We start from the raw sequence: 20,899 nt of genomic DNA on the forward strand, positions 1-20,899 counted from the left end.
GCTGTAGGAAAATAATTAGAATCACCTGATTCATAACTCTACCTTGGTCGGATAGCAAGCAAAAGTTAGATTCAGCACAGCACTTCAATAACCAATTTATTTTAAAATGTGTCTTTAATTATCTTCCCCTCTTTTGTTGTTACTCTCTAATATAAGGTATTTCACCTTTGCTATTAATGTGAAACCCATGGAGGAAACTCTACAAAAGGCTCTCATCAGTGAATCAGCACCAAGTGAAGACACCCATGTAATCATGACCCAAAGAAATAGTGTTTATTGGAAAAAAGAACATCTAACTCTGGAAGAATTTTCTTTTTGTTCTGCGATATCAGTTCTCTGCACCTGGGGTCTCCATGGTCCTTGGCTGCCTTTACCGATGCCTGCTTGTAGCTGCCATAATTCCAGGTATAGCATCGAAGTCCAACTTCTGGTAGGCCTTGCAAATATAAACTGCTTTTCAGTGATGAAAAATATTACATAATTAGCATTTTATTTTATTTTTATTTTTTAAAGATTATTTATTTATTTATCTTTAGAGGGGAAGGAGAGAGGGAGAGAAATGTTAATGTATGGTTGCCTTTCATGCATCCCCTGCTGGGAACTGGCCTGCAAGGAACCAGCCTGCAACCCAGGCATGTGCCTGACTGGGAATCGAACTGCAATCCTTTGGTTCGCAGGCCTGTGCTCAATCCACTGGGCTACACCAGCCAGGGCTCGTAATTAGCATTTTAAAATGTTTTTGATTTTTTAAAAGAGCATATGCTTATGACTGTGTACATATTCCTTTTGTTTGGAAACCACTGCTACAGTTTTATTCAGCTACCTCAGCTGGCTGTTCTTGATGGCGTGGAGGTGAAAGATAAACGTAGGTAGAAGGCCCCACATTACCAGTGATGCATTATAAATGTTGCAGAAATGATGGTGACAGCTACACTGTACAAGTCTAAATTTTTTCTAGATGACTCCTTTTTAAACAGCAAGGCACAGAGGCCGTCTGACTGGTGCACACAGCAAGCTAAATGGGGCCCTGTGAGTCCCGTGTGGGCACAAACCAATTAAGTCGAGCGCTCACTGAAATTGCTTTCTCAGCCAGGATGGAGAATGATTGATCGCAAGTCAAACTCCACACATGTTAAGAATGAAAGCGTTTACAGGTAAATCTGGCCCAAAGCCATGGCCACTTCATTTGGCTGGCAGAAACATGTCAAGTGGCTAGGCAAGGGGGAAGCCACTTAATTCTTTGCACAGGGAGACCCTCCAGTGGGGTATTGTCTTTGTCTACCTTTAGCGGGGTATGTGGCTAAGAAGGGGAAGTGGTGTTCACATCCAGGGCTGGAGGGGGCATGATGAGCGTTCTCAACCCCTGTGGAGCTCAGAAATTGCCAGCTTGTTTTTTTGTTTTCATTCTCATTGCCAGTTGCACTCAACATTGTATTGGTTTCAGGTGTGCAGCCTAACGGTTAGACTTTATTGTGCCTTAGAAGTGATTCCCCCTTAAGCCCAGTGCCCATCCGCACCATAGCATCACGATATTACCGACTATATTCCCTAAGCTGTACTCTACATCTCCGTGACTATTTTGTAACTGCTAATTTATACTTCTTATCCCTTCACCTTTTCCACCCAATTCCTCCAAGCTTCTCCCATTAGCCAGGGAGATTTAAAGGACAGGAGAGCCAGAGGAATTGCTCATCAGCTGTGCAGGTAGAGCCCAGGCATCAAGCAGGTTCAATCAAGTCACTCAAGTCATTCTCCTGCGTAGCTGTGGCTGACAAAGCTGGGCAACTCACACCTTCAGATGGGCTGTCCCCGCAGCCTGGAGCCTGGGGCATTTCAGCCCGCGGGACGGTTTCCAGGGCAGAGAGCTAAGGCGACAGGGCTCACGTGGAACAGCGATGGTTTAGTAAATAAACTTCTCAAGCAACTCTCCTTGCAAATACCCCACAGGAGGCTAACAGCAAGACTCCTGTTCAGGGACTCAGATGCACAGGACATGGACCACCATTCTCCAAAACAAGGACTGCACAGACCGAGCCCGAAGACGGAGGGCGCACGCGCAGATCGAGGCCGCGGGCTGAGGGCGCATGCGCTGCCCACGGCCGAGAGCTGAGGCGCACGCGCAGCAGGGGGGGAGGTGCTTCCTGCCGGCGGAGGTGGGGCTTGTAGCTCGCGGTGGGCGGTACTTAGACAGAGACCCCTTTCCGGATTGTGTCCCGGACCCCAACCCGGGTTCTGATCTCCCTCCGGCCCACAGTATGGCCCGGCACGTGTTTCTGACGGGGCCCCCAGGTAACCCCGCCGGTGTCCGCCTCTGGGAAGCGGACGGGTGGGCGTGGGGGCGCGCGCAGTACAGGCGGCAGGCTCCCGGGCTCTGGATGCTTGGTCGCTGAAGTGCTCTGAAAATGCAGGCTTGGTACTCTGAAACCTAGGTATCCTTTCCCAGGAAGCGGGGTTTTAAGTACCTGGGATGGAGAGGATTAGCGATGAAGCGCACCGTGAGGAGAAGAACAAACTTGTGATGTGGGGACGTGGGCTTTGTTAAAGTGGTAGACAGCCGGTACCCGGCCGCGGTAAGAACGACCCCGGCCTTGCCCTGGTGATGCACAGGGACCATGCTCAGGATACCTGTCACCGCCCCGATGGGTAGGAAGGGGCCCGGCTTTTGTTGAGAGTCACACAGCTGCCTTTGTGATGATCCACTATCGTAATTGAAGGAGGGGTCAGTGGAAGGGTAGTGAAACTTTTATTCCCTTTCTCTGAGTTCACTATTCCTGAATTCCCCCCAGGATGAGGGTGCAGGCCGAGAAGCTTTGGTAACTAAGGACCCGCTCTCAGACCCTGTGTGCCGGTCATGGGGCAGCTCCCTCCCTCCCGTGCGCCGTGGAGTTCTCACCAGTGAATGGGACAGTGTGAAGTCAAAGGAGAGACTAAAGGAGGAAATGGCTTTTAAAACTCGGTGATGCACATGTAGTGGGCGTGACTAAAAGACGAGGCAGGCAGTGGGTGGGCCTCAGGCTCAGGGAGAAAGATAGGCTTAGAGTGAAGAAAATGATTCTTCAGCTCCTGTGCAAAGTGGATCTAATATTCAATAATCAAAGATTGTAACTCCAGAATTCTCTATCATCTTATTTTAATGATTATGCTTGGCCTTAGATAGCAAAGGCTACTAATGTTGCAGACTTTGGAATCTTATTTTGACCAGGCAGTGGAGGACCAGTGAGGAGGGAGGGTAGTGTGAGAACTTTCTAACATACTCCCGGGGGTTGCACAGGACTGTCTTTTAGAAGTTGATTGGTCAGCCCCTTATTTGAGATCTGGAATGCAGTTTCCCAGCAGAAGGGGCCCAAGCCCCCTCTGGGTTTCTTCACAGGTGACCTATTCACTGTGATTGCACCTGCCTGAGTCCTGGAGGTCAGTGGGGACGCAGATGGGCCAGGCTGGTGCTGGTTCTTCTCTCTGTTTCCTTATTTATAGAAGTTCTGTATGCACGTAGTTGAAAGATTCCTGTAATTCCACTGCACAGCTCTCTGAAGCCTGTCCTCAGACCCCCTCCCCGCTCCTGGTTGTGATTAGCTCTGTAGGCAGTGTCCCCAGGATTATGACTGCGTCAGAGCTAATCACCCAAGAACCAGTGGAAATCCATAATTTCTTTTCCTATTGGGCACAACTTTTTTCTTCCCTTTGGAATTAGTGTGTGTTGTTTTTTCATTCACGTTGTTTCTTTTTGTCACCATCTCATCCCCAAACTCTGCACGCAGGCTAAATCCTCTGTCTGTGTTCAGACCAGCAGGTAAGCTGTCTGCTCAGAGAGGGCACTCTGGCCCTTAGCACTGTTCCCAACTTCAGCTGTCCCACCTGTGACCCAACTTGGAGGGTTTTCTCTGGTCACTGGAGCCCATCTTGCCTGTGCACAGGGCAGGTCTGATGGGCCAGGGACTTCCTGTCCCCCAGGGGCAGCCTCAAATGCATGACAGTTGGAAGTAAGCTCCCTACCGTCTCCTCTCTCAGACAGGACAACTGAGCCGTGGTCCTGAACTGTGTCCTCGGATTCCCCTGTGAGATTGGGCTCCAGCTACCCACCGTGGTAACTTGCTTGCTAATGTAGTTACCTCCCTACCAGTGTGTCTTGGGGACACTTCCCAAGTTAAACTACCTTCACTTGAATCTTTATCTCAGGGCAGGCTTTATGGGAGAATCAGAACCAAAATAATTCTGGAGCTTTCTGCCCTGTTCCTTCTGTGCGTGGTGCAGGCTGTCACCTGGGGTCTTCATTACTGCTTGCCGCGTAGCCAGTAGAGACAGCACGAGGCTGGCCACTTTGTTAATGGAGACGAAATGTCAACTGGAAGATAATGTTACAGCTGAGGAGGAAGCAGGGTCCAGGCCCCCTGCCTCTTGTTTTGCTATGTTGTATGTGACACAGGACGACAGCACGCACAGCGTGTCCCTTTAGCCACAGCTGCTCCATTTTCTTTTTCGAAATGTAAAAGCTTTTATTTTTCTTACAAGTAACATCCTCTTGTTTTAAGAGAAAAAAGTTCAAGAAAGTTTTGAAGAAGACTGCGACCTCACGTGGAATTCCAACGTACAGAATTTAAAAAACAAATCACAGCAGAGTAATACTTGGTATGCCTGCTGTTTCTAAATCTGCTTCTTCCCCGTACGTTATTTTCACATATCGTGGTCTGTTTTCCATGCTAGTAAATGTCATTGTGCCTGTTGTCAGACCTTCGCGGAGTTCAGTTCCTGACCCTAGAATTTCTGTGCACTGTGGTAGGCATGTTGAAATTACCCTTCAGAAAAGTACCAGTTTGCCTACCCGCCAGTGCCACGTGCCCGCATTAATTGGCTTCTTCACGGACTTTGCCAAAGCAGCAGGTAGGACAGATGCATCCAGTAAGAGTCATGGATTGTGCTTCATTTCACGGACACTTAAAGGGTCAGCCCTCATGACTGGGCAGCCATAGAGATAATGCGATTTCCAGCCCTGTGGCATCTCGGCGTAGCTCTGCTGCAGACCTGCTAGAAGTGTTCCCTGTGTTTCCATTTGGGGGTGTTCATGATGCCACTTAGTTCCTAAGTCTGTCCAGGAACGAGGCGCGCGTAATCGAAGTTGAGGTGACAGGAAAGCCCTGTTAAAATGTCTGGTCCCGACTGGCTGGGTGACCTCGGGTAAGCTACTTTACCTCTCTGTGCCTCAGGTTCTTTATCTGTAAAGCCTGGGCAGGAACAGTGACTGCCTCGGAGGGTGGTTGTGAGCATTTAACTGAGAAAGCGCTCCTAAAGTGTGCTGGAATGTTCTGGAACGTGCCTGGCTCCAGAACGCCAGTGGGCAGTGTCATTCCATTCAACAGCAGCTGCTGGTGCCTGTAAGCACGAAAGGGCTCATCAGAGTTGTTCACAGACCAGCTGGGAGGAAAGGAAGGGTCAGAAGTCGGGAGGGGCGGGGGTGGGGCTTATAGGTTACCATTTGGGGAGGGGTTGGGTCGGCCAAAGGAGTGCTTAGGGCCACTGGAGGCAGTGACAGAGGGGTCGCCAAGCTAATAGGGTAGCTCTCAAGAAGAAGTTTGAAAACTGCTATTTTTAGTGGTGGCAGTGGTACTTAAGGGACACGTTTTTAGGAGCTGTAGTGACGTACGTGAAGGGAATTTTCCACTTTTAAACGTGGGTGCGGAGTGCCTTGAAGGTGGGAATTCCAGAATGCCCAGCCTTTGACCCCAGCATGACCAGTTTTGCTTCCTAGGTGAAAGGGCAGGGCCACCCAGGAAGGGGGTGAGCCTAGGATTCATGGGGTGCAAATTGCACTTGATACTGTCATTAGGAGGCCACTCGCTTGGTTCTAGGATTGTGTATGTGACCAAATTGATACTGTTTCAGAATGGGAAAATAGACTGCATATTTTTATTATGCTGGTTTCTACTCAAAACTAAGAAGTTTTAACCCGAAGCACTCAAGGTCAAAGTGAAGTTCATACTCATAAAATCCACTTGCAGCCCATTTGCTCCCCACCGGGATCACTCCTGGCAGGTGAGTGCTGGGGACGGGACCTAACAGGGTTTGTGTTTCTTTCCAGGAGTTGGAAAGACAACTCTGATCCAGAAAGCCAGTGAGGTTTTGAAGTCCTCTGGCGTGCAGGTCGATGGGTTTTACACGGAAGAGGTCCGGCAGGGCGGGAGAAGAGTAGGATTCGATGTTGTCACGCTATCCGGCCTGCGGGGGCCTTTGTCCAGAGTTGGGTATGGAGAATTCATTTCTGTGCCATTCGGCCCTCCCTAACCCCTCCAGAGTTGGGTATGGAGAATTCATTTCTGTGCCATTCGGTCCTCCCTAACCCCTCTTCTGTCTTGGAGGATCTCAGGCCTTTGGATCTCTAAGAGAAAGAAGCAGATTGAAATCATCATGTGAAGAACGAAGCGTACAAATCTGTATTTCCCATGATGCTCATTCCGTTGTCTAGGAAGCCTGTTTCCTGTGCTGCTTTGAGTCCTAGTTGGGGCGGCAACGCCCTAGAGCTTAGGGGTGGGCCCCACCATGGTGACCGCCAGGCCTGTTGGTGGTGGTAGGCAGGCTTAGTGGTCGCCCTGCTCTTGGGGCGACCGTGGACTCGAGTCAGCTCTCCGCTCCACCTCTTTTTGTGCAGGTGGCTTTGAACGAGGATTTAGCCTAAGTGAAGGGCCGGAGGGTCAGTGGAGTAGCCAGCAACCAGGAACCTGAACGGGGGTCTTTCAGCGGGAACACACTGTCTTTTCAGGTCAGAGCCTCCGCCTGGCAGACGGGAGTGCCGAGTCGGGCAATACGTGGTGGATCTGCCGGCCTTTGAGCGGCTGGCGCTCCCAGTCCTGAGAAACGTAAGTGGTTCCTGTCCTGAGCCCCTCCGTGGGCAGTGCATTGTGGGGCCTGCTGGCCCTGGGCGGAGTGACTTTTGCTCCGAGGGAGAGGCCAGCTTTGCATCTTATAGTTTAAAAGTCTTTAAGTGATTGACCCTTAATAAGTACCATATTTTGCTGAGTGTAATGTGCACTTTTTTGCCCAGATTTTTGAGGGAAAATAAGGGTGTGCATTAGACACAGGTAGTACTAATTCCGTATCTACTTAAATGTTTTTAATGCTTTCATTTATGCTTATGAGTTAAAAGTATAACTCTGGAAAGCAATAAAGATATCCATATGCAAAATAATACCCTGGAGTATGAGAATTGGTTTTGTTTCTAAATATAAATAAATAAGTAATTGGATTAAAACGTTAAAGATTTTTTTCCCCTGGAAGTTCAGCCCCAAAACATGGGTGCACATTATACACGGCAAAGTACAGTACATGCAATATAATTTGCTGTCACTTTGAAGTGCAATTAAGTTCCTTGTCACATAAATTCAGCACATGCAAAGATTTTTTTTTAATTTTATTTATTTATCTTTAGAGGGGAAGGGAAGGAGAGAGGGAGAGAAATATCAGTGTATGGTTATGGTTGCCTCTGCCGGGGACACACAATGTATCCTGTGTCCCCTGCCAGGAACTGGCCTGCAACCCAGGCATGTGCCCTGACTGGGAATCGAACTGCGATCCTCTGGTTCGCAGGCCTGCGCTCAGTCCGCTGAGCTACACCAGCCAGGGCTCAAAGATTTTATATTGGGAGGGCTCTGGTGCCCAGCTACCAACATCCCCAAACATAAGCCTTTTCTGTTTTCCCTTAGTTTGTGAATCAACCCATTTTTCACAGCACGAGCAACAGGTATTTAGGAGGGAAGAGTGTCATTTTATGAATATAATAGTAGGCAGCTAATGCATTATGTTACTGTATTACCTATTGTTTCTTTTTAAACCAGGTTATTGAGATATAATTCACATGCCATTCACTTCACTCACTTAAAATGTAGTGATTTGTAGAGTTTGATTTTTTCTGGTGTATTCGCAGGACTGTGCAATGTTCACCATAATAGAATTTCACAGCATTGGTGTCATCCCCAAAGAAACCCCGTGTCCAGTGAGAGCTCTAGGGAGTGGCCTTTACACTGAAATGAACAGATGAGAAGACACCACCCCTTCAGAGAGAATAGTGGGTGGGTGTTGGACGGAGGGTTCTGAGGAGAATATTCTGGATGACGGAGGCCCCAGGCCCTGGGTTGGGAGCAGGAGGTGGAGAGCTTGGTGGGGCGGGTGAGGCCGGGGATGCAGGACCTTGTGGGCCACAGCAGAGGATGTGGGTTACATTCACTCTGTTACAGACTTAGGGCTTTGGTTTGCCTTTGTGGAAGTGGACGGTATAGGCCTGTCTGAAGGGGCTATTTTAAACCTTCAGCAGTTTCCGTCACGTCAGCAATAAAGCCCAAGCTCCTCCTCCTGGGCTGGAGGCCCTGTGCTGTCCAGCCCTGGTAACTGCCCACCTGCTGTCCCCGCTCTGCGGCCGCACTAGCTCAGGCATGTGCCCGCGCCTGCCAGGGCACGCCAGGGCACACCAGCCTTTGCCCTTGGCCCTCACCATTTTCTTCAGGCGCATACTCCTTAGATCTTTGCTCTCCTGCTCTTTTCTGACATCGGGGCTCAGCAGAAATGTGCAGTGAACGGCTTTAGTAGCTTCCCAAGGCCAGAGGGAATTTTAGCTGCGGCCTGCCAGGGAGGGTTTCTACATGTCTACCTCAGAGGGCTGGCAGTGCTGGGTACTTCGTTACTGGAGGGGACTGCCATCCCTCCGAGCCTGCCTAGTTCCTTGCCTCCGCCCTCCGGCTGGTGCTCCCTCCTCCCCGCCCCCAGCCCCTCCCTCTTTACTTCCTGCTCTGGGGCTGCCCTGGATGGGCTGCCCTGGTGTTTTCTCTCTGGCTCTCTTCCCATTAGAGACAAACCTCTTTGCTCAGACGTTCAAAAGGCAAGTGGAATGCTGCAAATGAAATTCCAGGGAAAGATGCCGTCTTTGGCCTGGGATCAATACACAGAATTGATTTTTACTTGCCTTACTCAGAGCAGAGTGACTCCCGGGAGTGCGTCGTGTGCACATGCCGAGTGTCTATAAGATTCCACAAGAAACTGCATGCTGTGCAGGACTAAGAATTGAATCTCTTTTTTAATTAAAAAAGCAGACTTCTCCATTTATTTATACCTTAATTACCAAACCCACAGACTGCAGCTTCTACCCAGTCCAGGTCGTGGATTTCTTTCTGAAGCAGAGTCTTATCCCATTGCCTGTATTTTATTGGGATGAAGAAAGGAAAAACAATGAGTGTTTTGCCTTTACAGTAAAAAAGAGAGAGAAGTTAAAGTAACTAGGCAACAAAAATAGGGGAATGGAAGGAGACAAATTCTGAAAGCTTCAGGAAGCATATACAGGCAGGCGAATGCCCTGCCCAGATTAATGGGGTGTTGGTTCGTAGTGCCCAGATGTTGGGAGACATAAACCCTATCTGTGAACATCTGGTGCGTGTCTCCTATGTGGACGTAAGGAGGACAGTGCTGAGGGCCAGCGGGCCTGCCTGTGGCGGCAGGGACAGAAGAAGGGCTGGGGGCTGGGAGCAGCTGGGGCGGGACAGGAGGGGCCTGGCCGGGCTTTAGGCCCAGCCTGGCCGCTCTCGGTGGTGCCAGTGCTTCCTCCCCTCAGGTGGGGCGGGGTCTCGGGGCCCTTCGTGGGCTCACGTGGGAGACAAGGACAAACCTGTAAGCCTGGGAATGCTCTTAGATGCAGTGCTAAGGGTTTTTGAAGGTCCTTTGTGGGGTCGATGGGTGTGGATACATGTATTTTTTCCATTTCATGGGTGACATCTTTCCTTATTTGACAGCATTTATTGTTTTCTTGAGTTCACCATGCCCCAGGCAGGAAATTTGTTTGAAACAGTGACATAAAAGGAAAAGATGAATAACTGAGTTTCTCCACCGTTACCAAAATCAGTTTCTGCCCCTTTTCCTTACCTAGTCCATTTTCAGTCGTCCAAGATTGGGAGAGCGCCGTGTGTGGTTTTAGAGGCCGGGTGTTTGCCCGTGACATGGTTCAGCGATACGGGAGTGGTCCTGAACGGGATGACCTTTGCGACCGTGATTCTTTAATGACGGCCTATGATTTCGTGGCGTGGATTTTGTTGCTGATGTCACCGTTTGTTCCTCGGTGTCAGACACTGAGGTCACTTGGTGCTGTGGTAGGTGGCCTGGCCACAGACACTGCGCTCAGCCGTCCCTTCCCCAGCCGTGACTGTGCCCTGGGAAGCACCCGGAGGTGGAGGTGCCAGGTGGAGGCGAGTGCACGCCAGGCGTCCCTGGGCACCCTGCGCGCTGCCCACGTGTGCGTTTGCCTTGCTGCACTTCGGCCCGCACTGGGCCCTGGGTGGTTTCCCAGCCGAAACACACGGCCTTGCTCTGCTTCGCTTTGTTACTCACAGCAGTGAGGTGAGATGTTTTTCATTGGGTATTTTTTCAAATCTAAATTGTTTGTTCCTTTCCTCATTCCTTTTTCTTTTGGCTTAAAAGAGATCTTTATAAAGCGAATAATCTTTTTATATTGGTTGATTGTATTTTTCTCAGCTGTAATTTTTTTCATCATTGAGAAAGTCTGTCCGTATTCCAAGTTATTATGAGATGTGCTTCTTCTATGCATGTACTTGTTTATTTTTTTTTAACTTTTATGTTTTAATCCATCTGGATTATCTTGACGGTAACATACAACCATACTCTAATTGATTTTCTTCCAGCCAGTTTACCAAAGCCATTTGTAAATAACCCATTTCTCATTAGTTTATTATGCTTCATTAATCACCTTAAAAATGTGTGTCTGTGTGTCATGTTTTAGGGTTGTCTGCTCTCATTGACCTGCTTGATTCTTGCATCAGTACCACACTGTTAATTACCTCAGTAATTAGTCATACTATTCCTCAAAAACACATCTTATTCTTTGTCACTTGTTCATTTCTCCCAAATGTTGTGGTAGTGATGGTGTTAATGGTGGTGGTGAATAGTTATCAAGTACAAATTGTGTGCTAGGCACTAATTCGTTTTATCCTCAGAATAACACATCACTGCATTCTTGTTTCACAGATGAGGAAACTGAGGCATAGACTGGGAATTAGCCTGTAAGATGGAACTGGTATGAACTGTAGAATGAAGACTTGATTATCCATTATAAAAAGTCTTAGCTGGAGTGATTGGGATGATAGAAAATTATAGTTATTTAGATGTGAAGAACATCTACCTTTTCAGACAGCCCTCATCCTCCAGAGCCAAGAACATAGTATCTCTAGTTTTACTTCTTCCTCTAAAAAGTGTCTGGTAAGGTTATCCACAGGTCTCCTCTGTTTCCTGATGCTGCCGTAATTAGGACTGGTTTCCATTTTCCGATGGTCATGGCTGTTAGATTAGCTGGCCTTTTGCCCAAGGGCCTTGCGGTCAGCCCCACGGGCCGAGTAGGAGTTCGGTCTGACACCTCGGGGCGTGGCTCTGGTGCTTCCCAGGGCCTCTCCTCCTCACACAGAGAGATGACAATGGCTGCTAATGTTTTAAAGAGCAAAGCATATCTACTCGCAGCCCTGCTTTTTAGGCTCAACAGCGTCATTTTTAGTAAAGATCTGTGTAACCGAGAACAGAACACCGGATGAAAATCAACGTAGTTTGAACTTGCGTTTTCCTGTTTGGATCAAAATAAGGCTTGCAGTATGTATTTTGTCTTCAAGAGCAGGATCTGCTTTTGATTTTGAAATAATCAAACCTTTGGAACTTCGTCTTCAGGGGAGAGGACTCTGTCAGGGGAAAGGCTGTTTTCAGTGCCTTGACCCAGAAGTGCCACTCAGCTTTCCAGGCCACTGGGTGTGGGGGGTGGAGGAGAGCCGGGGTCTAGTCAGGGTCCATTCCTGGAAGGTCAGCGGGAGCTCTTCCTGGCTCTGCCCCCCCTCACTTCCCGTCCCTCGGCTCCACGATCACACACGTGCATCAGGGCCAGCCAGGGAAATCCAGACACACCACACAATTAAAAATTGTCTGTGGAAGCCCCCCTGCCGTGAGTGAGACTTGGAGGTGAACCCTTGCCTATGGGTAACCCCACCTCATGAGCAGGTCTGATTCCAGGTCTCCCACTGCCCGCGGCACAGGCTCTGGGGGCCGGACAGTGGGCCGGCCTCTGCCTTGGGTGTCGGTGCCTCGGTGCAGTTCTTGCTCAGCCCGAGCCCAGGAAACATGGTAGCTGGCATTTGTACTGCTGCCCCGTCTCCTGCTCAGCCACGGGGTCCCGTCCCAGCGCCTGGTTTCCGCCCTCCCCCCACGCACGTGAGTCTGACGTCCCACGTGCCCTCGGAGGAAGTTCACGCTGAGACGCTGCTGCTCTTCTTGACTGGCATGGTGAAGGTGTGCGCGGGTTTTTTGTATCGAGTCTAGTTTTTTAAATACTTTGTTTGGATGTAGTTTTGCTCAAGAATAAGGACAGCGTAAGATCACCTGTACATTTGTCCAGTCGCCTGGATTTGACCTTCGCCGTGTTTGTTCACTCTCTCTCCGTGTGTGTGTGTAAACCCGCAAATTTGCAGGGGAGCCCTTTGAGAGTACGTTGAAAAAAATGCTCAGTGTACCTTTCCTTAGAGTAAGGATATTCTCTTATGTAGTTGGTGTCTCAGTAAGGGCTGCACTGACGACAGCTGTGCCCTCATAATTGACCGTTCCAGTGCCCGTTTGGTCAGTTGGCCTCACAGTGTCCGCGGTAACACTTCTTTTCCTCCTCTCCGGGGCCACCTGCTACACTCAGTTGTCACACTTCCTTAGCATTTCCAGTCCTTCGTTTACGACATTGACATTTTTGAGGATACACCTGTATTTTAGTTGGACATTCCTCTTTGGGGGTTTTCTGGTATCTCGTATGTTCGGACTCAGCCAGATTGCTACAGACACAGCGGTGTTGTTTCCCGGGCGTCTCCTCTGGAGGCACGTGGTGTTTGCTGATGGGATTTTGGTTGCCCGGTGGAGGGATTGCCCCCTCTCCACTGCAGACTTCTGGTTTGTCCCTCCGAAGCTAATAAGCACTGAGTGTGGAGACACTTTAAGACCGCAAGTCCTCCTCGTCAAAATTTCTCCTAATTTTAATTTTTAAGGACCTTATTAGTTTATCCTAAGATAAAAATACTTTCTTTTGAGGCTTCAACTGGAAATCAGATTTAACTACTGCGTTTTGAAATACTTTCTGGAACAAGATGGGCACTAATTAACAAGTATAAAATCACTGTACGTTCAGAAGCTGGACTCGAAAAGCCATAATGTTGGGTTTTTTCTGAATCTAAGCTGTGCTCCTGTATTTATATCTAGTTATCTCATTAATTAGAAAAATCATCGTCACCATTTTACGGCAGCACAAACAATCAGCTCTCCAGGTAATGTCTCATAGAAGGACATCAGGCATCAGAGGTTCCGAACTTTTATTGAAAGTTTAAACATGGACCAAAATTTTTACTAAGCAGGAGGATGGAAATTAGTTTATAACTGTGAACAGGACCTGCTGATGAGAAGGGCGGCAGTCGCCCCGTTGCGGGGCTGGCCCCGTCCGCCCCTGCGTGCCGACGGGGCGCGGCTGTGGGCGTGCGGATGTGGACGTGCTCTGCTCGCTGGAATGGTGCTGGCTAGGGCGATTATTCTGGGACCCCCAAATGTGGGGTTCTTCTTGAGTGTTGAGAGTAATAAGATTACTACAAAAACATTAGAGAGGTTTTGTGACCGTGCCTCTGGAGGCCCCCAGAAACTAAGCGTTATTGCTTCCGTTTGGAGAGAAAGGTGGTTTCTTCGTGGTCAGGTGGGTTTCCGAGGTTGGGGCTTCCCCTGGTCTCGTGTCGCAGGTGGGCAGGCGCATGTGCACTTGGGGGGTGGCAGGGAGCTTTGGCAGCAGGTGGAGGGCACTTTGTAATCAGCTTTACACACAGTTCTCAGAGCAGTGACTCAAACGGAGCTCGTGGAACCTCACTCTGCGCTCAGCGAAGTGTCGCCAGCGCGCTGTCGCATCCCTGCTGTGGAAGAGCTGCTCGTCGTCCCGTCGGCTTTCTCTGGGAAGACCCTGGGGAGGTTGTGTGTGTCAGTCATCGCCACTGTGTAACAAATGAGCCCCAGATTTAACAGTTCTTAAGTCTGCAAGGATCTTGCAGGGTTTCCCTGGGTCAGGAACCCAGGACGGCTGAGCCTGGGGCATCAGGCCACCACGGTGTTCACAGGGTGCCGTCAAGCTGTTGGTTGGGGCTGCAGGCACCTGAGGCCTGACTGGGAGGCACCCGAGCCCAGGCTCACTATCAGGGTGACTGGGCAGCCTCAGTCCCTTTCCACATGGGCCTCGCCAGTGGCTGCCCGAATGTCTCTGTAACATGGCAGCTGTCTTCTCCAGAGTGAGTGAGGGTGAGTGAGCGAGCTGGGGGGGTGGGGGGTGGAGAGAAAGAGAGACATATGGGGGGAGATCAAGACACAACCCAAATAGTAGGCTCTGCTACCTAGTCTCAGAAATGAGATGCTGTCCCTTCTGCCGTGTCCTCTGGTCACACCAACCAGCCTGGTCTCGCGTTGGGGTCGGTGGAGGGCTTTGAATCCCAGGGGCTGCCAGTCATCAGGACCCTCGGCCCCACTCCTGTTCCTGGTGGGGTTCCGGGATGTGTTGGACATGAGGGTGTGACGTCATTAGAAAGGGAATCTGAGATTTGAAGGGCATGACCCTGCTCACTTTTTAATTCTAACCATGACACTTTTTCTTGTAATTTTTACTTCTTTCCACTAACCCTCCTGTAGCAGATTATGGAATAGACAGGCCTTGGCCTGTAGCACTTACTTCCTCCTGGAAGACAGGGAATCTCACTTGGCTCAAAATCGAAAAGGAAGAGGCAGCGTTATTTAAAAGGGCTGGCAGGCTTGTCTCATTTCCTTTAAACCCCAGTCACTGGCGTCCTGCTCCTGTTCTAGGTGGATACAGATGTCAAGCGTTGTTGTCACTGGAGCTGTTCCCAAGGGGTGAAGCTGCCAGGAGACCTGGGGGGCTCGGGGAGTTGAGTGTTTGGGGTGGGACGGTCCCCAGGGAGATGAGATTCCCAGGGAGTCACCCCAGGTGGACTGTGAGGTGCTCATTTGGGGTGAGCACCTCATTTGAGGTGCAAATCTGGGGCTCATTTGTTACACAGTGGCGATGACTGACACACACAGCCTCCCCAGGGTCTTCCCAGAGAAAGCCGACGGGACGACAAGCAGCTCTTCCACAGCAGGGACGCGACAGCGCGCTGGCGACACTTCGCTGAGCGCAGAGTGAGGTTCCACGAGCTCTGTTTGAGTCACTGCTCTGAGAACTGCGTGTAAAGCTGATTACAGAGTACTCTGTGAGGTGCACGGACTTCCAGAGTGCTGTCGGCTCTCCCTGGTGTGACCCCTGGCTGGTGGGCGGTTGGGGGCCGGACCCCTGCTCCCTGTGCCTTTGGTGTCCCAGCCTCCATCTCTGTCACCCTCAGGCAGGTGCTGGCAGTGGCCCGGGCTGCAGAGTGTGTGTCATTGACGAGATTGGGAAGATGGAGCTCTTCAGCCAGCCTTTCACCCACGCGGTTCGCCAGACGCTGTCCGCCCCGGGCACTGTGGTCCTCGGCACAATCCCCATCCCTAAAGGGAAGCCGCTGGCCCTGGTGGAGGAAATCCGAAGCAGAGCGGACGTGCGGGTGTTCAGTGTGAGTACCACCCGCCCTCGGGGCTGCGGAGCGGAGCGGGGGCCACGACAGCGGGGGTCTTGGGTACACCTTGGGCTTTGAGTCGCCTTCTTTACTTCTCTTGGGATAGAACATAGGTGAGTCTTTCTTTTCCAGGCATTGATAGAACTTAAGTCATACCCGACCCCGTGTAGAAACATGCCCGCCTGTGGGGCAGCCCGTCTCGGCTGCGCTGGCTGCATTCCCCCCTTCCCCCACCCTACACGGGGCCTGCTGGCGTCCTCACCGCCTGCGCACGTCTCTTCTCGGGGATGGCCAGGTTCCGGTGCAGAGGCAAGGTGTTCCATTTCATTGGAAGGGTCTCCCTTTTGGACTCAGCCCTCTGGGGCCAAGAGGCTGGGGGCCGTGGGAAATGTGGCCTCGTGCCACCGTGTGGAGTGTGGCCCCGTGGAATTGTCTGCGATGGTGGAAGCCACTGTCTGCTGCACTGTCCAGTGCAGCAGCCAGTGGCCTTGTTGCTCTTGAGTCCCTCAGTCCAGCTGGCTGGCCGCATCTCAGTTACACAGGAGCCACACGGGCAACACAGCTGTGGAGTCCTGCTCAGCCCAGTGAGTCTGTGGCCTGGCGCCGGGCACCGCCTGGGGATGTGCAGGGCTGTAGGGCTCACCCCGACCTCACGGACTGACTGCTGGGCACGGGCCCAGTAACCTGTTTCCCTGGTTCTCAGGTGGCTCCTAGGCCTTTGCAGGTGGAGGGAGGAGTGGCTCGTTCCATGAACCAGGGGCAGTTCCTGGGCTAGTTTAGGGGACGCTGATGGGACTGCTGGCGCTTGGCCTAAATCCTTGCCTCTTCTTTCCCGTTGTCTCTCCATGCCCCCCTTAGTCAGGCAGGGCCTTGCCCTGCTCCCCTGTCTTGTTTGCGTCAGTGCTCGCCAGGCCCCGGGCCGAGACCTGCCCACACCCGCTCTGCCAAGGGGGCAGGTGGTCTGGCAGGGGGAGGGGGTTCCCTGCTGCAGCCTTCCTCGCCACCTCTTTCTGCCCCCAGCCCCCTGCCCCCTGCCCCCTGCCCCCTCTCCTAAGTACCCCCTCAGGAAGGACCGAAGCCAGAACCTTGTAGTTGAAGGAGGGGTGGCCTCAAACTCCTCTCGGGCGGCCCTGTGCTGACAGCGGGCGGGGGCGCGTTCCAGCACCAGAGAGTCGGTCAGCGGCCCGTGTCACACAGACGTTCCCTGTGTGATGTCCAGAACTCAGGGATATCAGAGGGGCGGAACAGAGTGTTAATGTAGTTGTTGCTTTCTGTTCATTAACTTTTAATGATAAGATACCTGCAAAATGAGTGTTTTCCAGTTTTAGCTTTTATTCTTTCAGTACCTAACCATGTGTCCTATGCGGACTGGGCGTGGAAGGCTTCCTGGGTCCATTGTGCTCCCCTGGTTCTCAGCCTCTGAGTCCTGAATGCTGAGGAACCCAAAGGGGTGAGGACCCTGTGCAATTCCTCATCAGATGTTTATTTAGCACGTACTGTGTGCCAGGTTTTTTGCTAGACACTGGGTGAGGTCTGCAGGCGACCAGGTGTGTCCCCCCTCCCAGGGTCCAGGTCTACTCACATGGGACCCACCTGGGTCCTCTGCAGGCTCTCAAGGCCTTCTCTCTGTCTGGGGGCTCCTTTGTCACTGTCCCCTATAAGAGCGAAAGCCGAGAGTACCTGCCCCAGGGACCCTTTCTTGGCTGCTTCTGTTGCTCCAGCGTGTGCCCTTCACTCTCGTGGGGCTCACTGTTCACTCATCCATTCGTTGCCCTCACTCTCGTTCATGCCTGTCCCCGAGTTCTGGTCTGCAGGTTGCATGAGGTCAGGTCTTACCTGAGTCATTACTCTGTCCCCAGCACCTTGGCCCATTTCTGGCTGGCACACTGTCAGGGTTGGCTGGGTGACCGTTGAGGGGGCCAAACAAGAAGAGTTAGTGATGGGAGAGGCGGTGGCCCTGCCCTCAAGAGGGGCAGCAGCCCACCAGCCAGCTCCTGGTGGGGTCAATTTTTTTGTGGTATTCCTCGAACTGTGGTTGTGAGAGAAAGAGAAATAAAAAATGGGTCAGGTAAAGCTTGAATAAACCCTGTTACTTGTGTTTTTGTGATGGTGTCACTCAGAGAGCAGGCACCCCAGGGCCTGGAGCCCTGAGTGTAGCCTGCCTGTGGCCCCTACCAGCTCAGAGCTGAGGAAGCCCCTGGGTTCTATGGGCCTCAGCATCCTCGTTGTTCTGATGTGGGGCTTACTGACGTCAGGGGCTCCTGGCAACACTCTGGTGTTCAAGTTCATGGACAGGTGAGTGGATGACTGACGTCTGGGAGCATCTGGAATTCTGGGTGCAATGCAGCAGGTGTGCCAGCCACTCTCATGGGCCCAGCTGGTCAGCGTGTTCTCCTGGCCTCGCTGGGGCAGGTCCTTTCAGTTGGGTGTGGTCAGTCTGGCTACACACCACCCTGCATCCCCATTGTCCACTCCAGAGCACCTTGCACGTGGCTTCACTCTTAGATCCTTTCGTGGTTAGAACGTGTCCATTGTGAACCCACTTTCACTTGCGGAGGCAGGTGGGCATCTGACCGCTCCTGTCCTGTTTTCCGTGTGCCCTGAGAGCGGTACTTCCTACGGCTCTTGCCTCGAACCTGCCTCGTTCCCGGGTCGTTGTGGCAACCTCACCCCCGGCCGTCCAGGTTCTTCCAGAATATCGCCTGGCAGGCGACTGCTGAGAGGAAATGGATCTGACCGCCCTCCCTTGTGTCTTCTCACAGGTCACCAAGGAGAACAGAGACCACCTCTTGCCGGATATTGTGACGTGTGTGCGGAGTGGCCGGCAGTGAGGGCGATCCCCGTCCCCGCGCCCCTGCACGTGGAGGAACGTGCCCGTCCCAGAGCAGCCTGCTGGGGTCCGCCTGCCGAGGTTTGTGCCTGCGGGTCTCTGAGGCCATGTGGCCTTCTGCAGGGAAGCCTGACAGCTGTTTTCCATGAAGTGTTTAAAAGATCGAATTAGCCGTAATGCCGGATTGACTCTGCAAGACTAATCATCCATTGTGGCTTATTTATGCCGAGAGTTTTCTGTTTATTTCCTCTTGCAGTTGTGCGTATGATTTGGGTAAATTGTGAAATGAGAAATGGCTCTCAGGGCACCAGATGGGACTTGCCCCCGTGGAAGTTTGTAAGTGTGTTGGGGGTGGGGGGGGGGCGGTGCTCACCGCCTTGTCAGCTCTGCCCGCCGTGAACGGTGGGTCCCTCCTGGGTGCCCCACTGTCCCGAGCGGCGTGAAGTGATAACGGTTGTTTGATGTCTAAAAACTATTTCAAAAGAAAACCATTTCAGGCTTCCCCATCCATTACTGTTTATTTGTCTGCTTATTACTTAATAAAACAAAGATGAATGTGATGGTTGGACATGTGCGTCCCCGTGTGGGAGGGATAAACAGCCGTAGGGACGGGGCAGCCTTTGGGACTCAGGGCAAGCGGGCGGGCGTCAGATCAGAGCTCCGCTTTGGCCAAGTTCTCAGCCCTTTCTGTGTCTCATTTCCTGTCCAGAAAACGGAAGTGAAGGTCAGCACAGGAAGGCTGTGGCCCCTGTGGAAGGGACGGTCATCAGCCGTCTGTGTGGGCCCCGGAGAGCCAATGCCAGGGCTGGGCTGGTGGAGTGGTGGTGCAGGGAGGGGAGGGAAGGCCCAGAACAGGGTTGATGTATGTATTTAGGTCGTTTCTGGGGAAGATCTATGAATTTCAGGGTTTTATTAGCGACTAGTGTCAGCTGCAGACCTGGCTGGCATGAGTGCTGGTTGTGGCTGTCCGTAACCGCAGGCTCCTGTGAGCTGGGTGCTGTGGACAGGGCAGTGGGCACTCATGTCCGAGCCGAGGACACAGTCTGCAGCCTGGGGCGGCTCCTACAGCATCAGGGTCCCCCAAGGCAGCGCTCTGACGCCTGGTCTGGACTGCCCAACCTTTGAGGGGCCACAGCCGAAAGGCCTGATGGATTGGAAAGAAACCCGTTCAAAGGGGTGCAGCGTTCAGTGTGAGGAAGCAGATGTCCCCGACTCACTGTCCCTGCCCCGTTGGGTTGCTTAGGGAGGTTGAGCTCGTGAAGTCCGACAGGCTGAGTGTGAGGTCAGCCGTGCTCATAGGACGGGGAGAGGTGTGTGCAAGCTTCAGTGTGTGGGGCCGTCACTGAGACACCCGGGGGCCCCGCCCTACAGTAAGTCTACTCCCATCCAACTCTCAGAGCCCAGAGGGAGCCCCACTCAGCCCCCCGGAGAGCCGAGAGGGAAGGCGGCAGCAGGGGAAAGGAATCTGGATGTGCAGGGTCCCGTCTGTCTGCGGCAGGGGGGACAGTCTCCCTCTGCCACTTGTCCAGAGCTCGGTGTGCCCAGCCCCGGCTGTCTAGTAGCCTTTGAGTTTGTCTGAAACTAGAAGGAAAGTGATGGCCTTTATTCAAAGAAGGTAATCTAGCTTGTTTGAGGACACTTAGGATGGGAGCCTAATGTGCTTCTGGAGGGAAGGTGTCACAGTCCCTTGTGGCAGCAGTGAGCGGGGATTCGGGGGCCCTGGCATCTGCGTGGTGCTGGGAGCTGTGGCCGCTCTCTCTGCTGGCAAAGAAGCCTCGGTGGGAGGTGCAGGCTTGAGCCCGCGTCTGTGTGGCTCCGACGCCACAGGCTGCCCATCTTGTTCAGAGTGTCCTTGCCCCCAGGTCTCAGCAGGGACCCGGCGGTGGGGAGTGATAGCAGCAGACGAGCCCTCAGTGGCCAGGCCCTTCAGTAGCGACTGAATCACTTTGTCAGCAGACTGACGGGAAGCACATCAGAGGATGCGGGTGCAATCCACCCATTGTAAGGTTTAGTAAAAGATCACGTGGTGGTCTGAACGGGGGTGCCCCCACCCGCCCTGCCCGGAGTCCTATGCTGGAGCCTAACCTCCTGTGGACAGTGTTCGCAGGCGGGCCCTCGGGAGGTGATTAGGATGAGTGGCCTTACAACAGAGACCACCCAGGGCTCACTTGCCCCTTCTGCCACTGAAGGACAGTGAGAAGACGGACATCGTGAACCAGGGACTGGCCTCACCAGACACAGATCTGCCTTCCCACCGTCCAGAACTGTGGGAGAGGAATTTCTGTTGTTTAAGCAGCACGGTCTGTGGTGTCGGCTATGAGGAGCCCCCAGAGGACTACCTTGGGGGCCCACGGGGCACAGTGGGTAGCATTCCACTGAGGATGGGGGGAGGAGGGGGTGACGGTGGGTGTCGGGAAGAGACCACCAGGCAGAGCAC

At 52.3% G+C, this 20,899-nt stretch overlaps 1 protein-coding gene across 2 annotated transcripts; it reads left to right on the forward strand.

The window, feature by feature from the left end:
* The first annotated feature begins 2,147 nt into the window (after positions 1 to 2,147).
* Positions 2,148 to 19,030, forward strand: NTPCR (nucleoside-triphosphatase, cancer-related). 2 transcript variants are annotated; one of them, XM_037060253.1, is made up of 5 exons: positions 2,150 to 2,289; positions 6,074 to 6,236; positions 6,752 to 6,848; positions 15,420 to 15,629; positions 18,395 to 19,030. In XM_037060253.1, the coding sequence occupies exons 1-5, from the start codon at positions 2,256 to 2,258 to the stop codon at positions 18,461 to 18,463; spliced, it is 573 nt and encodes a 190-aa protein (XP_036916148.1). In that variant the 5' UTR covers positions 2,150 to 2,255; the 3' UTR covers positions 18,464 to 19,030. The 2 variants fall into 2 exon arrangements, with proteins under 2 accessions (XP_036916149.1, XP_036916148.1); XM_037060254.1 differs by lacking the exon at positions 15,420 to 15,629 and having other exon boundaries at positions 2,148 to 2,289.
* Positions 19,031 to 20,899: the final 1,869 nt, after the last annotated feature.

This window comes from Sturnira hondurensis, unplaced genomic scaffold (genome assembly GCF_014824575.4).
Source record: "Sturnira hondurensis isolate 20B ecotype Veracruz unplaced genomic scaffold, ASM1482457v3 Scaffold0011512, whole genome shotgun sequence".
Lineage (NCBI taxonomy): Eukaryota > Metazoa > Chordata > Mammalia > Chiroptera > Phyllostomidae > Sturnira > Sturnira hondurensis.